Source organism: Lithobates pipiens, unplaced genomic scaffold (genome assembly GCF_037356315.1).
Source record: "Lithobates pipiens isolate NorthernLeopardFrog02 unplaced genomic scaffold, aLitPip1_a1.2 Scaffold_28, whole genome shotgun sequence".
Taxonomy (NCBI): Eukaryota; Metazoa; Chordata; class Amphibia; order Anura; family Ranidae; genus Lithobates; species Lithobates pipiens.
In genome coordinates this window covers 173,648,418-173,673,983 of record NW_027507789.1, presented here as the reverse complement: position 1 = coordinate 173,673,983, position 25,566 = coordinate 173,648,418, and the positions used below count along the sequence as shown (strand labels likewise).

Sequence of the window (25,566 nt, the reverse complement as noted above, 5' to 3'; positions counted from 1 at the left end):
CGCTGCTGACAATAGCATTGCCATCTGCAATCTTTGCAGTCAACGCATTAGTTGCGGTAAGCCCAAAACTCACCTAGGGACGACCGCCTTAAGAAGGCACATGAGCAGCCATCACCGAGCCCAGTGGGAGCAATGGAACACACAATGCCACACTCCAGGCTCTCACCGTCCAGCCTCGTCTTCTACTTCTCCTTCTCCTCTCTCCTCACAATTGTCCTCCACTCCACCTTCCATCATGCCAAGCTCACGTTTTTCTGCAAAAAGGCAGGCTTCCGTGGGCCTAATGTTTGAGTGTAAAAAAATGATGACGCCGGATAACCCTCTTGCCCAAAGGTTGACGGCTGGCTTGTCAGAACTCATAGCCCGCCAACTACTGCCATATAAACTGGTGGACTCTGAGGCCTTTCGCAAATTTGTGGCCATTGGAACACCACAATGGAAGGTCCCAGGAAGGAAGTATTTCTCACAGAAGGGCATCCCAGAGCTATATGGCCATGTTCAGTGGCAAGTGAATGTATCTCTGGCACACAGTGTCGGTGCCAAGATACATCTGACCACAGACACGTGGTCTAGCAAACATGGGCAGGGAAGGTATATCACTTTTACTGCCCACTGGGTGAACCTTTTGACGGCCGTCAAGCATGTAACCCGTGGCACCCGTGTAGATTTGGTTTTACCGCCACGGATTGCATGCAGGCCTGGCCCTTCTCCTCCTCCTCCTACTCCATCCTCCTCCCTCTCCTCCTCGGCTGACTGCTCCTTTTCCGCTGCTAGCGTCTCTTCCGCTGCGCCGCCCAAGCTCCCCAGAACCTAAGAAGTAAGAAGAGCATGCTTTAAACCTTTCTGGGACCCCTGTTGTTGTGCGTGGATGGGGAGAGGAGAATGAAGAGGGCGACATTATCCTGGATGATGAGCAGGAGCCAGGCCACCACACCGCTTCCAGTTTAGTGCAAATGGGGGCCTTCATGCTTCAGTGTTTTAATAGGGACCCCCGTATAAAAAGCATAAGGGTCAAGGACCAGTACTGGGTGGCAACGTACTTAGACCCCCCGTACAAACACAAAATGGCGGAAATGTTACTGCCGTCACAGAGGGCTGGCAGAATGCAGCACTTCCAGGCCTTGCTTCGAGAAATGCTGCATTCTGCTTTTGCGTGCGCTGGCAGAGGAGCAATTCCCACTCCCAGAGAAGGAGTTGCGGGTACCAATCCAACAGCGCCTGCAAGAAGAGGCCGGTTTGAAGATGTGTTGGTGACTTTGGATATGACAGTGTTAACTACCTCACATTTCTAAAAATGAATGAGGCATGGATCTCGGAGGAATTCAACACATGTGACCAGTAGACCATGTATATGTCGATAAACAATTTTTTTAATCGAGCACACAGACCTTCTTACTTAATTTGGCTCACTTCCTTGTCCAAAAAAAGCACACCGTACTATATGCCCGTACCCTCCTCTTTGAAGAGGTTGAGCGGTGTCATATTTCTACTGAGGCTGCTTATTATGAGGGGCTCCCACCATCCCTGTGCTGTGCTGACTTCGTCCTGGGCCTGCTTATTACAAGGGGCTCCCACCATCCCTGTGCTGTGCTGACTTCCTCCTGGAGCTGTACCTCTGCTGTGCATATTATGAGGGGCTCCCACCATCCCTGTGCTATGCTTATTATGAGGGGCTCCCACCATCCCTGTGCTGTGCTGACTTCCTCCTGGGGCTGCTTATTATGAGGGGCTCCCACCATCCCTGTGCTATGCTGACATCCTCCTGGGGCTGCTTATTATGAGGGGCTCCCACCATCCCTGTGCTGTGCTGACTTCCTCCTGGGGCTGTACCTCTGTTGTGCATATTATGAGGGGCTCCCACCATCCCTGTGCTATGCTCATTATGAGGGGCTCCCATCATCCCTGTGCTATGCTGACATCCTCCTGGGGCTGCTTATTATGAGGGGCTCCCATCATCCCTGTGCTATGCTGACATCCTCCTGGGGCTGCTCATTATGAGGGGCTCCCATCATCCCTGTGCTATGCTGACATCCTCCTGGGGCTGCTTATTATGAGGGGCTCCCACCATCCCTGTGCTGTGCTGACTTCCTCCTGGGGTTGTACCTCTGCTGTGCATATTATGAGGGGCTCCCACCATCCCTGTGCTATGCTCATTATGAGGGGCTCCCTCCATCCCTGTGCTATGCTGACATCCTCCTGGGGCTGCTTATTATGAGGGGCTCCCACCATCCCTGTGCTGTGCTGACTTCCTCCTGGGGCTGTACCTCTGCTGTGCATATTATGAGGGGCTCCCACCATCCCTGTGCTATGCTCATTATGAGGGGCTCCCACCATCCCTGGGCTATGCTCATTATGAGGGGCTCCCACCATCCCTGTGCTATGCTGACTTCCTTCTGGGGCTGCTTACGGTGCAGGTGTCAGTGCTGTATATCACAGTGCTGATGTCAGTACTCTCTATCATGGTGCTGCTGTCAGTGCTGTATATCACGGTGATGGTGTTAGTGCTTTATGTCACGCTGCTGATGTCAGTGTTCTCTATCATGGTGCTGGTGTCAGATCACTCTATCACGGTGCAGTTGTCATTGCTGTATGTCACGCTGCTGATGTCAGTGCTCTCTATCACGGTGCTGCTGTCAGTGCTGTATATCACGGTGCTGGTGTTAGTGCTTTATGTCACGCTGCTGATGTCAGTGCTCTCTATCACGGTGCTGTTGTCAGATCACTCTATCACGGTGCAGGTGTCATTGCTATATGTCACACTGCTGATTTTAGTGCTCTCTATCACGGTGCTGCTGTCAGTGCTGTATATCACGGTGCAGGTGTCATTGCTGTATGTCACGCTGCTGATGTCAGTGCTCTCTATCACGGTGCTGCTGTCAGTGCTGTATATTACGGTGCTGGTGTTAGTGCTTTATGTCATGCTGCTGATGTCAGTGCTCTCTATCACGGTGCTGCTGTCAGTGCTGTATATCACGGTGCTGGTGTTAGTGCTTTATGTCACACTGCTGATGTCAGTGCTCTCTATCACGGTGCTGCTGTCAGTGCTGTATATCACGGTGCTGGTGTTAGTGCTTTATGTCACGCTGCTGATGTCAGTGCTCTCTATCATGGTGCTGGTGTCAGATGACTCTATCACGGTGCAGTTGTCATTGCTGTATGTCACGCTGCTGGTGATCATCTCCTGCACCCTCTTCTTTGCCTACCCTGACCTTCCCTCTCCTCCATTGCCTTCATGCGCTCCACAGTCCTGAATTGTCACAACAATTTCCCATATAAAAAAAAGAATGCTTGTAGTTTTCGATCCCAGATTCACCTCATACATGTGTTATGTCATTGGCCATGTGGTGGGACTATGTTTGCACAGCTATTAATTATTTTGTGGCTGCAAATTTGACCTGTAGGTTTGCAAAGTTCGCCTCCTATTGAAGTCAATGGGGCCCGCCGTGAACGTTCCGGTTCGTGAACTATCGGCCGCGTTCGCGGTCCGCGTTCACGAAACGTCCCATCGGAAGTTCGTCCATCACTACTTGGGAATTGAAGTCCATAACATTAACCATAGAATGGGACTCATGGACCCTGACCCTACAGTTTCCAGAGGACCCTGAGGCAGAGGAGGAGTGGTCAGTAATTTTTACTAGACTGCTCTAACACACTTCTTCCTCTTGGCAGCATGAGAGTTTATGTGAGCACATCAGCCTGTGTGACACATCTCTGTGGGAGACCAGACCGGCTGGGATCTAAGCTTCAGGCCTGAGAGTGATGGCACAGGGTGCAGCGCTGCATGAAACGCAGTGATCCTATCCATCTTGCCCTTGCTGCAGGGAGACTGGAATGTCTTCCCCCTCACTCCTCATTCACTTCCAAACACCAGAGCCATCTATGCAGAGGCAATTAATCACCTAATGCACACAAATTACTGGCAAACTTCATGTCATTGAAGGAAGGATGAATGGAAAAATGTGCCAAGACATTCTTGATAAAAATCTGCTGCTATCTACCAGGATGATGAAGATGGAACAAGAGTGGACATTTCAGCAAACACAAAACCAAGGAAACTCTCAATTGGTTTCAAAGAAAGAAAATAAAGCTGCTAGAATGGCCCAGCCAATCACCTGACTTGAGTCCAACAGAAAATCTATCGAAAGCACTAAAGATCTGAGTTCATAAAAGAGACCCACGGAACCTTTAAGATTTGAAGACTGTTTGTGGAAGAATGGGCCAAAATCACAACTGAGCAATTCGTTTCTCCATACAGGAGGTGTCTTGAAGCTGTCATTACCAACAAAGCATTGAAAATTTATTTACAAATTAAATACATTTTTGTTTTTTGTTTTTACACTTTTTGCAATGTGAAATGTGTAAATATATTTTAAAGGTGTAAAAATATCAACAAACAAAGCAAAAAAAAGTTTTAATTATTAGTTTAGAAAATAGAAGTGAACAAAAAAAAATCAGCAGGAAAATAATTAAATTGAGGAGAATAAGGAATTAAGGCTGATTAGAGTAAATTAAGGTGAAATCCCGCTGTCAGCTGAAAAAACGGAGCCTGAAAGCAACAGTAACCAATACAAATGTTTAGTATTGGCACTGATACAGGTATCAGAGCCAATACTAATAAAACCCTAATTTAGATGTAATTATGACCTTAAGCTAAGACTCACTATGTAAGTGCCTTTCATTTTAAATCAAACATCCTGACACCATCTCCTTTATTTCACTGCATATGCCTGGTTAATCTTTTTTACATTCTGTGAATTTTGCTTGAAAAACTCTTGCTATGTTTTTTCTTGCCAAAATACAATTTTAGCACAACTTTAGGCAGTAATAAAAGTCACAAAGTAAAGTTTTTACTTTTGCACGAGGAGATTGCGCAGTTAACAGCTACTGTAGTTACCAGATAAAATTCAGTCATTTAGAATGATAATGAAAACTTGTCTCTCTTTTACTGTGCTTAACCACTTACAGACCGGACCATTTTGCTGGTCAAAGACCAGACCACTTTTTGCGATTCAGCACTGCGTCGCTTTAACTGACAATTGCACGGTCGTGCGACGTGGCTCCCAAACAAAATTGACGTCCTTTTTTTCCCCACAAATAGAGCTTTCTTTTGGTGGTATTTGATCACCTCTGTGGTTTTTATTTTTTCGCTATAAACAAAAATAGAGCGACAATTTTGAAAAAAAGCATTATTTTTTACTTTATGTTATAATAAATATTCCCCAAAAATATATAAAAAAACATTTTTTCCCTCAGTGTAGGCTGATACGTATTCTTCTACATATTTTTGGTTAAAAAAATCGCAATAAGCGATTATTGATTGGTTTGCGCAAAAGTTATAGCGTTTACAAAATAAGGGATAGTTTTATGGCATTTTTATTAATATTTTTTTTTTTACTAGTAATGGCGGCTATCAGCGATTTTTATTGTGACTGCGACATTATGGCGGACACATCGGACATATTTTTTACACATTTTTGGGACCATTGTCATTTATACCGCAATCACTGCTATATAAATGCAGTGATTCCTGTGTAAACGACACTGGCAGTGAAGGGGTTAACCAGTGGGTGGCAGTGTAGTGGTTAAGTGTTCCTAGGGGTGTGTTACTAACTGTTGAGGGCTGGGCTTTAATTTAGTGAACACTGATCTCTGCTCCAATCACATGGAGCAGAGATCAGCGTCACTAGTTGCTAAGCAGAATGGAGAAATGCTGTTTACAACGGCATTTCTTCATTCGGCCGCTCCGTGAGACGATCGTGGGTATGCCCGCGGCGATCGAGTCCATGGGTCCCGCGACCGGACTCACGGGGGTCCCGACCAGCGCGGGAGCGCGCCGCCGGCGGCACGCTCCCAAAGGCAGGGCGGCAAATTTAAGGGAACGTACAGGTACGCCCATTTGCCTGCCCGTATCATTCTGCTGACGTACATCGACGTGCGCTGGTCGGCAACTGGTTAAAGTATAACTAAAGGCATTTTTTTTTTCAGTTTTGTATAGAGTGGGGAGGGATTAGAAAGCTTGTCAGTCTTTATTGCTGTTGGTGGCCCCATTAGATTCACCCTCTCTATTTGTCCTGTTTACTATTATCCTTGAAAGGGAAACTAAAAGAAAATCCCAAATTTCCGGGTTGTCCCCAGAAATGTAATAGACCCGCAAAATTCCAGTGGGGACACTAGTTCTGGTGACCTGGAGGTCCCCAAGGAATCCCCTTAATTTGCAGGTTCTTCTTCTCACTTCCTGTTTGGCCAGGGGACAGGAAATGAAGGTAAATCTCCGCAATGGGACCCAGATGGTGACAAAAAATCTCACAGTGGTTATTACTCTCCCTTACTCTATCAAAAATAAAAAAAAAGTGTTGCCTATAGTTCTACGTTAATATGACTAATCCAAACTGGTTTAACAAAACTATTAGGAGCCATGCCTTTAGGAGTTTCCTTTTCATCAAAATGAGTTTCTACTTTGCTTTGGTTTGCTAAATATACATACCACCCAATTTTCTGAGAAAGTAAGGCAAATTATGTAGGCAAAGGACACACCCCTGCCACACCCCCAGTTATCTAGGCCATTGAGAAATAATATGTTAAAAAATAATTGGCTAGATCCACTTTTTGTTCCTCAACCACTACTGACTTCAAAAATAACAATTTAAGAATGTAAAGGTTGGATGAAGAGTTCAAACTTGACACAAACTATTAGGAACAACATTACTCATCTGTTCCTACAATGTCACTCCCTCACTGAAAGAAACGCTTCAGCAAAGGTGCAGCAATGGAATGATATCTCAATTTTCTCTGTTAGTAATCATGTTGGTAGGATCACAAGTGTAACATGGGCCCTAATCATGCAGAGCAGAGTGAAGTTAAAAAATTGTTTTTTTATTTGATTTTAGTGACATAAATGTTTTCTTTAGTCTGGTATTTAAGGTCACTAGTACCTTCTCAGTCAGGTGGTAACACTTAACCACAGTGAACATATGGAAATAAAATAATCAGAAAATGCTGGAATCAAAGTGTAGGGATCGGCTGCTCTTGACTGTCTGTATTTATAAATAGCTGTTCTTTGTTATTTACCACAGAGTTAGTTGGTTTTCAACTGATACTTCCTGTTACTGTTAGCTGGGTCAGAATGTCACAGTACTACTTACAGTGAGCCCACAGGCGAGCAGGTGACACGGAATCTCCCAGGGCGTGGAGTCTAAGTGCCATCCGGTATTCTGCCAGGGACCCCCTCACAAGGGTTTGGGCTTAGCTGCGTACTGACCCCAAGTCACGACTCCCAGATTCACCCTGCTCGCTAGTGAAGTACCAGAAGACACTGTTAGACAAGGATGGATGGATGGATGAAGCAAAGGAGAGCCGGCTAGTGAGCCAAGGTCAGGCCGTGCAGACAATGTAATCAGAACAAGTCGGGTAAAGGTGAGACACAGTTCAGCTCCGCAGCTGATCTGTGACACAGAATACCCGATTGGAGGGCTGTGATATATGAAAGGGGAATTTCCAGGAAGCAGACACAATACTGAGCCACATGAACTTACACATACAGGAGCTGCTGTTGCTGCTGTATTTCACCCATATCAGAAACAGAGACTGTTGGGCAAATATTCCTAAGTTCTAACAGTTTAACTGCAGATTCCTATAGCTTCTTCAGAGAGTATCTGAATCTTTGTTTAGCCAGGTGCTGGCCTACAGAAACATGGAGAAGGAGACCAGTGGTGGCTGGTGGTGTATTCTTTGGGGGGTAAGCGGCAATCCATCTGCCACCACCTCCCCCCCTGGCGGTTGGTCAATCGGTCCCTGCACTTACCACATCTAGGTCGCAGGCTGCCTCCAGGTGGCTTCTTCTGCTTCCTCGGCTTAACAGCTTCCCCTGCATCTCCCTCCTCCTCCTAGGCAGCCAAAAGGATCACCTCTCCTTTCAGATGATGGGTCTCAGGACCTGCTTCCTGATTGGCTGGGAGGAGAATCAGGAAGACAATAGCGAATATTAATTCACTATTTACACACAAGTGGGTGTGCTTGGGGCTCAGTGCCCTTTTTTGAAGCCTATTAGAGCCTCTGTGCTTCTAAAAAAAACAAAAAAAACAAATTGGAATCCATGCATCCGGCGCCCCGCATGAAGATTAGGGGGCCGGACGCATGGAGAGGGGGTGGTACCTCTGTGCCCTGCATTACAGGCCACCACTGTTTATTACCCCTGGAATAGGCCAGCATCAGGACTTCAAAAAAACTCTAATGCCCTGTACACACAGTCGTACTTTCTGACAGAAAATGTGCGATAGGATTGTGTTGTCGGAAAATCCGATTGTGTGTGGGCTGCATCTGACTTTTTCCGTCGGAATTTCGAAAGCTGGATCTAAAATTTTCCAACAAAATTCAAACATCAATCAAACAAAATTTGATTGTTTAACCACTTGGCGCCCACACTACGTCTATTGAATGTCATGGGCTTTCAGTGGTTATATCTAAATGATGCCTGAGGCCACAGACATCATTCAGATAATGCCGTTTTCAGCCGGCGATTCCCTGTACCATAAGAATGATCATAGCGGCTGTTCCGCCGCTTGATCTTTCTTACGGGCAGCGGGAGGGGACGCCCCCCCTCCCGCCGCCCTCCGGTGCTTCTACCGACTCACCGTTTCCAACGGTGAGTCAGTCACAGGATCCGCTGGCCCCAGCAAGTTACCATAGAGATTTCCGGCGGACTAGATCGTCCCCGGAGTCTCTATGATCATTCGGAGGCCGGGCGCGATGTTATGACGTCGCGCCCGGCCTCGGTATTCAAATTAACGGCGCCGATCTGGCTAGGAAGCCAGGATTGTTTTTTTTGTTTTTTAATTCTTCCCAGCCTAGAGGTGAGATATGGGGTCTTATTGACCCCATATCTCACTGTAAATATGTCCGATCATGCCATATTCCTATTACAAGGGATGTTTACATTCCTTGTAATAGGAATAAAAGTCATCAATTTTTTTTTTTTATTTTTAAGTGTAAAAATAAAAAAATAAAAATAAAATTAACAAAAAAAAATAAAAAATTTAAAGCGCCCCTGTCCCCGTGAGCTCGCACACAGAAGCGAACGCATACATAAGTCCCGCCCACATATGAAAACGGTGTTCAAACCACACATGTGAGGTATCGTTAGAGTGAGAGCAATAGTTTTAGCCCTAGACCTCCTCTGTAACTCAAAATATGTAACCAGTAAAAAAATGTAAAGCGTCGCCTATGAGGATTTTTAAATACCAAAGTTTGGCGCCATTCTACGAGCGCGTGCAATTTTGAAGCGTGACATGTTGGGTATCTATTTACTCGGCGTATCCTCCTCTTTCACATTATGCAAAAAAATTGGGATAACTTTACTGTTTTTTTAAGCATGAAACTGTTTTTTTTCTGAAAAAAATGTGTTCGAAAAATTGCTGCGCAAATACCATGCGAGATAAAAAGGTGCAATGAGCGCCATTGTATTCTCTAGGGTCTTTGCTAAAAAAACTTATATAATGTTTGGGGGTTCTATGTAATTTTCTAGCAAAACAATTAGGAATTTTACATGTAGGAGAGAAATGTCAGAATTGGCCTGGATGCGAAGTGGTTAAATTCCAATCATGTGCAGACAAAGTGGGGGGAGAACTATAGCCAAGAAAGCTTATGTTCTATGCAGAGCACTGACTATCTTGGGAATTGAAACCCAGAACATTAACCATAGAATGGGACTCATGGACCCTGACCCTACAGTTTCCAGAGGACCCTGAGGCAGAGGGGAGTGGTCAGTAATTTTTACTAGACTGCTCTAACACACTTCTTCCTCTTGGCAGCATGAGAGTTTATGTGAGCACATCAGCCTGTGTGACACATCTCTGTGGGAGACCAGACCGGCTGGGATCTGAGCTTCAGGCCTGAGAGTGATGGCACAGGGTGCAGCGCTGCATGAAACGCAGTGATCCTATCCATCTTGCCCTTGCTGCAGGGAGACTGGAATGTCTTCCCCCTCACTCCTCATTCACTTCCAAACACCAGAGCCATCTATGCAGAGGCAATTAATCACCTAATGCACACAAATTACTGGATCTAACGCAGCATTACTTTGCTGATGGCAGGTCATGTCAACCCAATCTGATGATTTTGAATGAAGGATTAATGTAAAGTAAAGGATTACCTTTTAGGGTGGTTACCTATATTATACAGATGTGTTTCTATGCTTGCTGTTTTCCACATCACCTTTTTAACCCAAGATGCAAAATACTAAAGCAGTTTTGAGACTGAAAGTGCTAACATGAGATTTTGCAAGGCAAATACTCCTTTTTTTCGTGTCATATCCATCCTTTTCAGCAATTAAAAGGATGGCGCATCATAATTACTATGGGCTGTGGATATATATGAAAAATTAGTAATCACCCAAAAAAATTATATGCTGGTATGTTCTTGTGTGTTCCTTCCCATCAATAACATTTTATATGGGATGTTTTTGTAAAGTAGAACAAGGCTTATTGACATCTTACATCATTTCTAAGCAGGCATCATTAAAATATACAATTTAAATTAATGATACATACAGTGGGGAAAATAATTATTTGATCCCCTGCAGATTTTGTAAGCTTGACCACTTACAAAAAATGAAGGGTCTATAATATTTATCATAGGTGTATTTTAAAAGATAGAGACAGAATATTAACCATAAATCCAAAAAAAATACTATAAATTAAAGTGATTCTAAAGGCAGAAGGATTTCTGCATTAAGATAAAATGCCTTCTGTGTGCAGCGGCCTACCTCAGCCCCATAATACTTAACTGAGGTCCATCTCTGTCCAGTAATGTCTACAAGTGTCTCTGCTGTCTGAAATTCTCCTTCCTGATTGGCTGAGACACAGCAGCGGGGCCATTGGGTCCTGTTGCTGTCAATCAAAGTCAGTTAGCCAATCAGGGGAGAGAGGGGGCAGGGCCAGGTCAGGACTCCCGTCTGAATTGACACATGCAGCTGTGACTCAGCTTGGGTGCCTCCATTGCAAGCTGCTTGCCGTGGGGGCACTGAACAGGAGGGAGGGGCCAGGAGCTCAGAAGAGGGACCCAAGAAGAGGAGGATCTGGGTTGTTGCAGTGAAAATCCACTGCAACAGAGCAGGTAAGTATAATATGTTTGTTATTTTTATAGTAAAAAAAGAGACTTTACAATCACTTTAAGTTGCAGTTCAGCGAGTAAAATAGCATGAGTTAGTAGTTGGTGGAGAAACCCTTGTTCACAAGCACAGAGGTAAGACATTTCTTGTAATTGTTTACCAGGTGTGCACACGTCTCAGGAGGAATTTTGGCCCACTGCTTTTTGCAGATCTTCTCTAAATCCTTAAGGTACCTTTGGCTGTCGCTTGCCAACTCAAAGTTTCAGCTCCCTCCATAACTTTTCTATAGGATTAAAGTCTGGACACTGGCTAGGCCACTCCATGACCTTAATGCGCTTCTTCTTGTGCTAGCCACGCTCACACCCATTGTGCATTTGCGATCGCATTACAAACTCATGTTGATGAGTTTTTTAATTTTGTTTAACTTTGCTAGCATTTTTGTTCGTTTTTTAAACGGCATTTGTACCTTTTTTTCTTATGACTCGGTGGAGTCGTTTTAAGCTCTTGAATATTCGGCTTAAATAAATTTTGTTGAAACTATATCACACGATTTGGCGCATTTTTGTTTCTTTATGGTGATACGTCGTTTGGAGGCGTGCTGAGAGCATCCGTGCGGATCCGAAGATCACGGGACATCCGAAAGATCGGGATAATCTCCGGCATCTAGTTATCGGGACGTCTATGTGATCTGTGATCGAATTTGCGCAGTTTGACCTCCCCAGGGGGGTCACTGGGGATCTGGTAAGCCTCCATCTATTGGTGGTTTTTAGAGGTGACGGGTAAACGTGGTCAAGTACTATTTCATTGAATAAACAAGTTTCAGTTATTTCTACTTTATATATACACTGGACATTACTTATATTTTTGTATTAATTTACATATGGACATTTGAACTCACAAATTGTTTTTTTATTATTTCATTGGACACTTGAGTTAAAAAGTTTTTTTTCACAATATTTTTTCACAGTATTTGTGTATTTGGTTTCACAGCTATTTTCTGGCATTTTTTTGCAATTTTTTTTAGGTCACATTCACATTTAGTGGCCAAGCGCTGCACTTTGTTTCTTTTATTTATTTTTTGTCCTATTATAGTTCTTCCCTTGGCCATTTATACATATTTATGGTTTCACTGGGACATAAAGTTTCAGAAAAGTTTAATTCCATGGGCAGTGTGGTCCTTCAAAAGAGCTTATGATAAGAGACTGGGATCTATGATTGAATGTGAGTCATTAATTATTTATAGGACAACTGTACCTTTAGTTTAGTTAATTTCCTGCCCCATTTATTTTTGTGAGTGAGCTGCTCATTGTGATCTCCAGATGTCCAATAACGTACAGCTCATCTATAAGTATAAATGGGGCCACAGCATGGATTCACTGAGTTAAGCCCCATACACACTATCAGTTTTTCTGCTGAGTTTTTCCTTCAGATTTACCAAAACCATATAATATGAGGTCAAACCTTAGGAGTTTCAATGTATATGCAATCAGGCAGGCCCTTCTACTACATGGTTTTGGTAAACCTGAAGGAAAAACTCAGCAGACAAACTGATAGTGTGTATGGGGCTTCACATGCAATCCTTCATTGCATTCCTGTGCTTGCCAACAGCCTCCTTGTAGCCACTTCCTGTCTACTTGCACTTACCCCCTGGGTTGGTTGCATATATTTTTCAGGACATATTTCCTGGAGGTGATTAACAACCATGAATTATCTCTGTTTAAATGATCTTAAAACGGCCACTTGTAGTCTCCATCAGATGCCCATGGGAAAATTTAGATCTGCGTCTTAATAGACCATGTAAATAAGTATGTAGCGCTAAATATATTGGCTGTGGCCACCTAGAAAGTGGTTACACAATCATAAGACAAAAAGTAAATGTACAAAAATACAGTGGAGTGTATTAATGGGAGGTAAGAAATCAAAAATCACAGTATGTGTCACTAATGTTAAATACATGTGAAATATATGCAAAAAGACCCGAAACATAAAAATGGTAGTAAACAGCAAAGCAATCTAAATCACACACCGACGTGTCGTAGATGCTAAGAATGTGCACAAAAACAGATGATGATCTGTATCACACGAACAAATGATGAAAAAGAAAAATGAGCGATCTAAACGTGACGTGTCATTAAAAAATTGAAACATAAAATGGTAAAAATAGTCAAATGATCATGTGCAGGTGAGTATATCATACACGTAAGCATATATACTACACAAACTTATATGAAAGTATAATGTTTCTCATGGAAAACAACGTTTATAGAAGGGTGGTCAATGTGAAAAGAAAAAAGCAATCCACCAAAACAAGGCAAAAGACGCAATGGGAGTTTTTTACTAAAGGAAAATCCACTTTGCACTGCAAGTTCACTTGAAAGTAAAGTCGCTGTAGATCCGAAGGGGACATGCAAGGAAAATAAAAAATAGCATTTTAGCTTGAACATGATTGGATGATAAAATCAGCAGAGCTTCCACTCATTTCAGATCTACCCCTTAGATTTAGAGCGACCGCACTTCCAAGTGTACTTGCAGTGCAAAATGGATTTGCCTTTCGTAAATAACTCCCAAAGAGTCCATATAAATAAAACACCACGATGGAGTCAAATGCAATGGCAATGCTTCATAAGGGGTATAACTATCAGAGCAATCCAGCAGTTACAACAACACCTGGGGTTGTGCCTCCCTCTTCTGGGGATAGGGGGGTTGGTACTCTTACCCTGAGTAGTGGATCCATATGCCAGCGGCAGTGAATCGTACAGGCATAGCTGTAAACACGAGTGGATAGGACTCCAGAAGAGATCCACTCTGACTCCTTCTTGGATGACCAGTAGAAATCAGGGATACATATAATCACCAGCCACACGAGCATAGCTTTCTCTAAAGAATCTCCAATTTTGAGGCATTGTTTTCTCCCACTGATGCTGGGACATTTTCTGCTCCCACTGGCCACAGTCCAGCCCCCCTAAAGTATGAAGGACAGTAAACTAGTGCTTTGTTTTGAAAGTTTGGATCCCCTACCCCTAAAAAGTATCTGTGTGATAGCCATATTACAGCAATATTGATAGAAATATAATGGGTTGGATAAGATTCAGAGATCGTATATAATGTGTACAGAATAAACCATATGTTAGAACAATGTTTCTCAACTCCAGTGCTCAAGGCGCCCCAACTAGTCATGTTTTCACAATTTTAGTAATTGGTAATTACTAACGCAGTGAAACTGATCAAATCACCTGTGCAAAATAATGGAAAGCCTGTTGGGGCGCCTTGAGGACTGGAGTTGAGAAACACTGTGTTAGAATACTGATGTGTCTTCTCCTGTCAATCACCCACAGCAATTGGTTGAGGTGCAAGGTGGGGAACATGCTGCAACTTGTATTTGGATGCCTGGCCATGAAGAGGCGCTGTTCTGGCAGGCTAAGGGGTCTATGAAGGAGCTTAGCATTTGTTACACTCACCTCTGTTAAAGCCACCTTAGCTTAGTCCCCATTAATAAATCAGCAACCATATGACTATATCCAATACATAACATTTACTGAACATAAGCTGTTAAAACAATAAAAACAACAGACCTATCCCTAAAAAAGACAGCATCCTTATCAGAAAGCAAATATTCCATTCAGGAAGCAATATCTCAGAAAGAGAGTATCCTTGTCAGAAAATAAATATTTCCTCCAGAAAGTAACAGATCCTGATCTGATAAATATCTCATTCATATGTAGCAGCGAGGCATAATAATGCTTACATACATATCAAATAGGATCTTTGTTCTTACTGTGAAATCTATTATTGGAGTCTTATGATGGACGCAGGAAGTTTTTCACCTTTGGGTTATACTGTCGAAAACAGGAGATTTGGACACTGGCAAATGAAAAAATGAAGGCCACCAAGGATAACACCTCCATCCTCCAAACACACACACACCTTAGTTTTGTATTAAAGCATTACCAAGAGCATAATCAAGCAGAGGGGTAGAAGGATTTTATGGTGAGTACAAAAATCCTATTTTCTTTATGTTCCATTGAGGGGCACGCTACAAATGAGGGGTAGGGAACACAGCAACAACAAAAAAGAGAGAATATAGTTCTCCTAAGAGGACCACTTCTAGGACACAGTGATTGATTCAAAAACGTTTTATTATATTGAAAAAACTCTTGTAATTGCAGACTTAAATAGTAGTATAAAGCTCAATTCTCAGAAGCCAAAATTATAGTACTGATGCAGTTACAGAGCAACTTGGTTGTAGACTAAACATAGTGAGTCCAAAAAACGTTATAGATGTGGGTGGCGTTAGGTGAATTGGTGAGTTCTTAGCTGCCATGTACTCCAAAAACACACAGGGTATTGTTATTGCTGTCCACAAATGGATTATGATCAGTCCCTTTGGATTTTGAAAAACTAGACAGATTACACATGATGACGCAGGGAAGTAATTATATTGTTCGCATCAGAACTTTCGAACACCACGAAAGTTCGGACCCGAATAACGAACCACATTAAAGTAAATGGGACCCGAATGTCAAAAATCAATGTTTCCACTTCTTCGAAGCCTATGAAAGTGCTAGAATCCTCCTCTCACCACCTGTGTGTTCTGTGACATAGGAATGATGGTGTCTGGATAGTGTGGGCCTTGAGAGGAAAGGAAGTCCTCCTCTTCCTCCTGCTGCTCTGCCTCTAGTGCCCTGTCTATAATGCCATGCAGAGTCTGCTCCAGCAGGAACACAACAGTGATTGTGTCACTGATGTATGCACTGTCACTGCTCACCATCCTTTTGGCCTCCTCAAATGGTGACAATACAGATCAGCCATTGGCATAGGGAAGAAAAGCCAAGGAGGCCTAAGCCTGTCGTTGTGCCACACTGGCACAGGTACTCGATGACGGCCCTCTGCTGCATGCAAAGCCACTGTAACAGTCGTCATCTGGCATCTTCCCAGATGACGACTGTTTCGTTGAAACGCGTCGGCTGGACCCCCTTACAGACAACGCTGTTTTCTAATTATGCCAATTAACGATTGAATTAAATGTGTGTGTACATTTTTTATTTATTTTTTAAAAAATTGTGTGTTAAAATCACGCTATGCTGGTTTTCTATTTGCATGGTTTATGATACCTGAGCTCCTTATTCCCGTCGGATGACTGAATATTACATGATGAATTTCACTGATGATTATATGGTCTGAGGTTTTGTTGGAGATGACATATAAGACGCATGATTATTGGGTTTCGATAACCTACAGGCCTACATGACTTGAGAAGCGTAAGCCTATTCTTGAGTCCACGTCATTTGGTAAGCCGCCTTCCCTTACTACAGTGGTGGTGTCATTACTCTATGCTTCCAGATGTCATATCAGAGGCTGAATTTCACCTTCCTTCTTTCTTCACTTCATGTTTGGAGTTGTGATTATTACTGCACACTTTGAAGAGTGTAACAAATGTTCACTTGATAGACTTTATTTGTTTATGAATTTTATGCAATTTATTGCTTTGCTAACCTTTAACTGATATTTAAACTATTGTTTTGTTAACCTTTCACTGATATTTAAGTTATTCACATGGTTTTCGGCAACTCAAGCGAAAAGCCTTTTTGGTTTAGTTATTGTACTGTACTGTGTAGTCTTCAGTAGCGTTGGCAGCTAGGTCGCTAATATCTTTGTTCACAGTGCAGTATTTTCCACATACAACAATTTCTGTACACTATGCAAAGCTGAATGATGGGCGTCCGCACTACACTCACACTATCCCTAGACTGACACTAAAATAATATTCTACACTGACAATTGAAGAAAAATAGCACAGTATACCACACTAACTAACTAATAGCACTGAACAGAGCCCAGTTTTATCTCTCTCCATACCGAAATCACACTAAAAACGGCTGCCATTGAAAGAATACTTTTATACCGCGGGAGGGGAATGAGTCATGATGACAATGTCCAATCATCACTCTGACAGTGCTCTGTGTCCTGATTGGCTGAAGCTTTCACTGCTTCAGCCAATCACTGCTTCCAATGCACTGTTCAGCGCCGCAATACATTGTGGTCGGTTCGGGGGGGGGGGGGTACAAACGGTTGAACGACCCGTTTGTTCGGCTGTTTGCGTCCTAACAAACAATGACCGAACAACGAAAGTTCAGCACGAACTTAGCAGAGGGCCACCATAATTCCTCTTACCATTAACCTGTACAAGATTAATATTACACCTTTCCATCCAACCCAGAATTTTCTTTTTGTCTTTATTCATAAAATGAATCCAAGCCTCGCTCTCAGCATTCATCACGTTGTTGTCCATCATTAGAGAATGATCTGCTCTCTCCATGGGATCAGAGGCTGAACTGAGCTTTTTTCCATGCTCTGACCGGGGGCAGCAGACAATATTCCTGATCTCCTTCCTGGGCCATAATCAGTGGGTAGAAGGCAAGCCCCTAGTCCCCTGCAAAAGTCCCTGTCCTGGTTTGGCCTGTCACAGGGACCATCTGGAATTTGGAAAGAAGCAGTGGCTGAGAAATAGACTCTCCCAGCCCAAACCATTTATAAACAATACAGTGAAATTTCCATTTGGTGAATTGGAGCCTGATAGTAGGGATGGAAGAATGATGTCTTGAGTGAGTTGAAAGGCAGAAACGACCTTAGGCAAGAAGAAAGTCTTGGGTCTAGAAACCACCTCGTACCTATGCAAAACCAAAAAAGGTTTCCTTGCAGAATAAAGCTGTCAGTTCAAACACTCGCTTTGCAGAGGTGATGAGTACAATGAATACCACCTTGCAGGTGAGAGTAGATACAGAAATGTCTCTTATGGGTTCAGGCTCGGTTTACATATGAGCCGCATGCGACTCACAGCAAGCATCCAAGGCGTGCTGGTTCATCATTTCAGGTCCAATGTTAGCCTGAATTTTGGGCTGAACTCGGACCTGAAACAGACCAAAAGACACACAGCATTTTTGTTCAAAACGTACGGGACCCGCTGTGGAGATATGTGAACTGGTTCCATAGAGAGCCGGTCAAAATTTCCTGTTATTGTGAATTTGATGAGGAGATCCTGAATCCGATTCACAATGGTGTGAACTGAGCCTTAAACAGGGGCTTCTAAAGTGAAGAGAGAGACAGATTCTGATTCCACTGAGTCCACTGAGTCAGATTCCACTGAGGAGCTACATGGGGGGAAGACAACTCCTCTAGGATAATCTCAACTTTCAAAAACTGGTGTGACTCAGAATCAGACAGAGTGTGTGCAGCTGATGACTCAAAAGACACTAAGGCCGGCCATACATTAATTAAATCTCGGCCAATTCAGCAGGTACTGGCTGAGCTTCAATCCATGTATGGGCAGGCTGGTTGTTCTGAAGTCGATCCATCAGACTTAAGACCAGCTCCAGCAGCGATGTAGAGAAGAGTCTTGATTAAAGGAATTTTTTTTGAGGAATACTACTTCTACACATCACAGCTCAATAAAATACATAATCCTACGCTGATACTAGAAGAAATCTGAGGCACATTGGTCCTGAAATGTGCTATCCTGGACTAGCCTAAAGGTTTATGTTTGCCGGAGTACAGTTCCCCTGCAGGCGGCAGTCAAATTAAAATAACTGCCAGAATGGCTTTCTTGTTCCTGACCAGCCACGTTCCACCCAGTCGTTACTCTGTTACCTTCTAGATTTGCATTATGTCAAGTTCTATCCTACCCAAACCCCTCAGTATCAGTCTTCCATTGCTGGGGCACGTGAGTGTCTACCAGTGTTATCATGTGCCACTGGGGTTGATTGACTAAAACTGTGTAAATGCAAAATCTGGTGCAGCTCTGCAAAGAAAGTTAAAAGCTGTTGGGTTACCATGCAAAGCTGCACAAGATTCTGCACTCTCCAGTTTTATTAAATTGTGTCATCTAGCCCTGTCTTCTTTTAGCCCTTGTACACACGGTCGGACATTCCGACAACAAAATCCATCGGATTTTGTCCGAAACTGGTGTTGCATACACACCGTCGGACAAAGTTGTTGGAAAATCCAATCGTTCGGAACGTGATGACGTTATTTAGTTACGACGGGACTACGTTCAGGCTAGTAGCCAATAGCCTTGGTCTAGGAATTTGATCTGAGCATGCGTGGCACTTTGTCCAATCAGAATTCTCTACAAATGATCGGACAAAGTCCGATCGGATCATGTTGTGGGAACATTTTTATACCCAGCTCTCAAATTTTGTTGGTCGGACATTCCAACGGAAAAAGTCAGATGAAGCCCACACACGGTCAGATTATCCAACAACACAGTCCGATCGGACATTTTCAGTCGGAATGTTTGACCGTGTGTACAAGGGCTTAATGGTATACCTGTGACGTGCACCACCCTCATCTCCATGCAGATAATTTTCTGTCAGTAGAACCAAGAACCCCAGTGCTACAAGCAGGTCTTTTTTTCTCAGAGAATAGGTACAGGAACTCCCCCCCTTCCAAGTCACCCCTTGTCTCTGCCCCCTACCCACCTCCAAGCACCGTCCCTTGGTTCTACCCCCTACCCACCTCCCAGTACCGCCCCTTTGAGAGAATACAGAACCAAGTATCATTTTGAGGCGCTAAGCAATTTGTACAGAATTTGTTAGCAGCAAAACAGATCCACTGCAGCCAGCAACAATAGATATCCCAGCAACAATAGTTCCCTCACACAACCCAGCCTCCCCTCAACAAAAATCTACCCCAGCAACAATAGACCCCCCCCAGCAGAAAAACTGATTTCCCAGCAGTCAGCATCAATAGACCCTCCAACAGCCAGCAACAATAGACATCTCTCTCAACAGTAGATTCCTCTAAGCAACAACGGACCCCCCAGGAATATAAAAACCCCTCCCAGCAACAATAGATCCTCCACCAGCAACAATAGACCTCCACCAGTGTAGTCGCTAGTGTCGTGGTCCCCCAGTGGAAATCATCAATAGATCCTCCAGCACATCCCCAGCACCCCTTGCCATTACATAAATTTAGTGCTGGAGGTGGCGGGAAACTGCGTTCCCCCACGTCCCCCCTGAAAAAAAGCCCTGGCTACAAGACACCTGTTTCTAGATATGATTATTAAAGTTACTCACATGTACTGTTGCTTGTAGTTTTTACTGATGTCAGGAGATCTGATTTTCTGCATGAGGATTCTGATCACATTGAGGAATATGATGAAATTTATCTGAAGTGTAAGATATGAAAACCAACATGTTAGATTTGGCAGGGCAATCTATGGCTCCTTCCTGTCCCTGACAGTAAGACGTTTAGTTATCCCATCCTTCAGCCTAGGTTCACACTAGTGCATGCGGAACACCTCATGTGATTCACATACATTTTGTACGGCTCAAATTGCATCACATCCACACCAAAACGGCACAGGACCCTTTTTTTTCCCGCACCCAAATCTCATTGTATGGGTGTTCACACCCATGCAATGCAATTCTGGTAATCATACTGTGTTTTGCAATTTGTTTCAGGGTGTCGTTAATCTAACATTGTCACCTGCAGCAGATCTAATGGACCCCATGCAATTGCTATGCAGTGCAATGTAGGGAAACGCAACCAATCTTGTGTGAAGGGCTGAGATATTGGTTCACACTTTCCATTTTCATGTGTGGGCTGGTGTCCATGCTGAATGGGCTCAGGTGGGTGATCTGAGAGCCTGGATGCTGAAGGTACAGAGAGTTGACTGTAGGGCTGTGCCATGATTTGCTTTTATTGAGCCATTCATTGGCACTTTTTTAATGCATTATTATAATACAGGGGTAGGCAACCTTTGGAGCACAGTGTGCCGAAAATGTTTTCAAAGAAATTGAGAGTGCCAATTTTATAACAAAAAAATGTCAACTTCACGCTCTCAATCACGAAAAGGATTTTTTATAAAGTAAATGTTGTAAACTCTTCAGATCGGCTCCAATTGATGCACCTTCACACCTCAGATCACTGTCCCCCCTGCACATCTGCCCCACCACTGTAACCCCCTGCACATCTGCCCCACCACTGTACCCCCCACTCATCTGCTCCACCACTGTAATCCCCCTGCTCATCGCCCCCACCACTGTAACCCCCTGTACATCTCCCCCACCACTGTACCCCCCTGCTCATCTGCCCCACCAATGTACCCCCCTTTCTCATCTGCTCCACCACTGTAAACCCCTGCACATCTGCCCCACCACTGTAACCCCCTGCACATCTGCTCCACCACTGTAACCCCCTGCACATCTAGCTCTGAGGAAGGAGGTGTGCGATCAAAATGCGTTAGCTGTACCCCGTGCTCTGTGCATATCAGTTGCATTTTGTGAGCACCCACTTTTTACAAAAATGTCTTATTATGAAATCATCTCTGGTAATGCACTATGGTGTGTGCGCATTCCATTTCTGTTTTTATTATACCCTGCACATCTGCCCCCATCTCTGTACAACCCTGCTCATCTGTCCCACCACTGTAACCCCCTGTACATCTGCCCCCCGCCACTGTACCACCCTGCTCTTCTGTCCCACCACTGTAACCCCCTGCTCATCTGCCCCACCAATATTCCCCCTTTCTTATCTGCTCCACCACTGTACCTCCATGCACATCTGCTCCACCACTGAACCATCTTCTTATCTGTCCTAACACGGAACCTATTTGCTCATCTGCCACACCACTGTAACCCCTTTTCTCATCTGCCCCACAACTGTAACTTCTGTACATCTGGCCCATCATTGAACCCCCCTCTGCTCATCTGTCCTACCACTGTAACCCCCTACTCATCTGCCCTATCACTATACCCCCGTGCTATTCTATTCCAGTGCTGAACCCCCTTCCCATCCCTCCCACCACTGTACCTCCTGCACATCTGTCCCACCACTGTACCCCCTTGCTGTTCTGTCCCACCACTGTAACCCTCCTGCTTATCTGCTCCATCAATGTACTTCTTTTCTGATCTGCCCCACCACTGTAACTCCCTGCACATCTGCTCCACCGCAGTATCCCCATCCTCTTCTGTCTCACTACTGAATCACCTTCTCATCTGTCCTAACACTGAACCCATCTGCTCATTTGCCGCACCACTGTAACCCACTTTCTTATCTGCCTCACCAATGTACCTCCTGCACATCTGTCTCACCTCTGTACCTCCCTGCTCTTCTGCCTCACCACTGTTCCCCCTGCTCTCCTGCCCCACCACTGTAACCCCCTGCTCATCTGCCCCACCAATACACCTCCTTTCACATCTGCCCCACTGCTCTACCCCCCTGCTTTTCTTCCCCAGCATTGAACCCCCTTGCTCATTTGGCCCAACACTGTATCCCCCTGCTCTTCTGTCCAACTGCTGAATCCCCTTCTCATCTCTTCCACCACCTCCTGCTCTTCTGTTCCACCTCTCAGCCCCTGCTGCTCATTTTCCCCAACGTTGTACCCTCCTACTCATATGCTCCACCGCTGTACCCTCATCTATGATATGCATGATATGCAGAGTGGTGAAAGGAATCACAGATGAGAAACATCTACCGGTCCTGGCACACTCATCCTGCCGATCCACCTCACACATCCAACCCACGTGCTTGTATGTGATGTATGTGATGTATATGATGTATGTGATGTATGTGATGTCACATACAAGCATCTGGAATGGATGCGCAATGATGAGCTCAGGTCAGGGGCATTTTCTGAAAGCAGTGGGCCTATGTGGAGGATCATAAGTTGGGCCCCCGCAGCTGAGGAAAAGTGGTTGGGTGTGATTTTCATTGCGCTGAATACTGGTTGTGGCTTAAAGGGACACAGAGTGCCGGGGTTCAGTAGTAAGTGACACATAGCTTCAGGAATAATTTCAACAGAGTTCCCAGAAGCTCAACAGTAATTCCACAAACTATCACCTGATTGTGGTTTTCTCAATCACAGTGAAATCCCTTCTTTCTGAGATTAGTAGTGGCAACCAAGCGAGTAATTTTCCTCCATATGGTGGACAGGGCTAGCAGGACTGTGATTGGCTTTAGCAGTGGCCAAGACAGTCCTCTTTTCCTGAAAATAGGGACCGCCCAGCAGAACTGCACCCAATCTCTTCCCCATCACAAAAGCCAATGATCGCAGCTACAGCAAAATTAGAGAACCAAACAATGTTTCCCATCTTTTACAATGTGTGGGGGCACCGTGCCTCCCCCTCAGTGCAGGTGCAGTGTGAGGAATTCTGAAATTGGAGTGCATTAGTGTCTCGCCGACACTTCCATGTGTTGCTGATGGGGAGGGATTTGAGGCTTCACGTGCTGGGTTGCCTACCCCTGTTATAATGCATTTTACTACATACAGGAAAGGGTAAGATTGCAAAAATGTATGGCAAATTTCTGCTTAGCTCATAGTTACTGAAGTGTATTTGATTTAGTATAAAGTACTCAAGGCTACACAGAAACATTTATATAATAAACAACCTTTTAAAGCATAGGAACTGGGTTTCAGAAAATGGCAGCAGGTGCTCCAGACTGATGAGTAAAAATGTTAAATATTTGGCTCTAGCAGTAGGCAGTTTGTTCTTAGAAGGGCTGGAGAACGATACAATAATGAGTTTCTGCAGGCAACAGTGAAGCATGGCGGAGGTTCCTTGCAAATTTGGGGCTGCATTCCTGAAATGGAGTTGAAGATTAGGTCAGGATCAATGGTAACCTCAATGCTCAGAAATACAGGCAAATATTTACCCACCATGTCTTTCCATCAGAGAGGCGTGTGATTGGCCTCAAATGTATCTCGCAGCAGGACAACGACCCCAAACATGCAGCCAATGTCATTAAGAACTAGACATGCACAGAATAGGAAGATTTGTTTTGTTCTGTTTTGAATAGATTGCTTTTGCTAAAAATCTTGTTTCGTTATTTCTTTTTGGAATGCATTTTGTTTATTCATTTTCAAACAAATTCCAAATTTTTGTAAGGATTACAATTCAAATTGATAGAAAATTGACCGATCCGAATTCTGTGTGAAGAATAGCCGGCAGCAGCATCCTTAACAACCATGACTCACCTGCTGTCAGCGGGGAATCCTGTGTTGTAAACAAACAATTGCTGACATAAAAAAAAAAACAGAGAGGAGTCCCTGCTGACAGTAGATAAATCATGGTTAAGAACGCTGCAACCGGGAAGCAACCGGGAGGCCCCCCTGCACCTCAACAACCAGCTATTATCAAATTAATTCAAATCATTTGTTTAATTCGGATGCTTCAAACATCCGATTGAAATAAATTCCACTATTTTTATTATTGTTTATTTCTAATTTGTTGAAATTCATTACTGTTACGTTTGGAAATTCTGATACATACATATGAATTTCCTGAATAAGTCAGAATTTCAATTCAGAACGAAAAAAAAATTGCACATGTCTATTAAGAACTACCTTCAGCCTAAAGAAGAACAAGGAGTCCTTTAAGTGGTGCTTTGGCCCCCACAAAGCCCTGATCTCTACACCCTCAAGTCTGTCTAGGATTACATGAAGAGAGTTCCTTTAAAAACGGTGTGCAACTGTATCTAGAAGAATTGGTGTTGTTTTGAAGGCAAAGGCATTATTGATTTGATTTGGATTTCTTCTCCGTTCATTTACTTTCCATTTTGTTAATTGATAAAAAATTAACTACTGCTAATAAACCTTAACCCTCCTCATCAAAAATTATATAAAGTTTTGGCCGAATTACCAGTGTAGCGGTCTCCCCGACTTCCAGGGGTCTGATCCTCAGAGCCATGGATACTGATATTACAGGTTACTAGACATAGTGGGTGTGGTGCAAGGTGGAAAGATTGGGCACCAGCCACTTTTTGTAAAAATGAACAAAGATTTTTTATTTCTCTTAACAGGAACGGTGGGAGAGAGGGTTAGGTCACAGGAAACCCTTAAGCAAATGCAATAGCAATTAGGCAAATTCCGCAGACAAAAATAGAACTAGGCAGACAGCAATACAGAAAAGGGGCCTTTAAGCTGAATGCAGCAATCGGTATCTTGTAGCAACTGCTGTCTCCTATAGAAACAACTTCTCTCATAGTAATCCCACTGTAGATCTTCTAGTTTAACTCAGAGTATCCCACTGTAGATCCTCAAGCTCAGCTCGCCACCTCTCACTACCTCATTACCTGCTGGATCCCTCGAGCTTTACCCACAGCTAACCGCTGTACGTTACTTCAAGCTTTACTTACAGATATACGCCGTACTCCTTCAATTTTTACTCACAGCCGTATTCCTGGATGAGTCTCCACTGAAGCTTTCTCACTTACTTTACTGTCCCTGGCTAGTGAAGCGTCTGCTCTGGTACTCCTTCAGAACGTCATCCTTTCTAAATTTGCCTCTGGTAACAGGAGTGGTTGTCCCTCCAGCAACTGCTTCTCCTTTACCCCTGGCAAAGAACAGACTCCCCTCAAGCTGAGCCTCTAACACACATGGTTCTGCCCCAGGCTTCAGGCTTAAACCTTTGCTGCTCCTCCTTTGTGGAACCTTAAGTTACTGGATAGACCTTTTATAGACCTAG

At 43.9% G+C, this 25,566-nt stretch overlaps 1 protein-coding gene across 1 annotated transcript in view; it reads right to left on the bottom strand.

Annotated features, from left to right (window-relative positions):
- LOC143935830 (vasoactive intestinal polypeptide receptor-like) overlaps positions 1-25,566 on the bottom strand; it is a 228,802-nt gene that overhangs the window by 45,251 nt on the left and 157,985 nt on the right. The window contains exon 10 of the mRNA XM_077459946.1: positions 20,176-20,267. Coding sequence (XP_077316072.1) covers positions 20,176-20,267 — 92 coding nt within the window. The remainder of the gene's footprint in view (positions 1-20,175; positions 20,268-25,566) is intronic.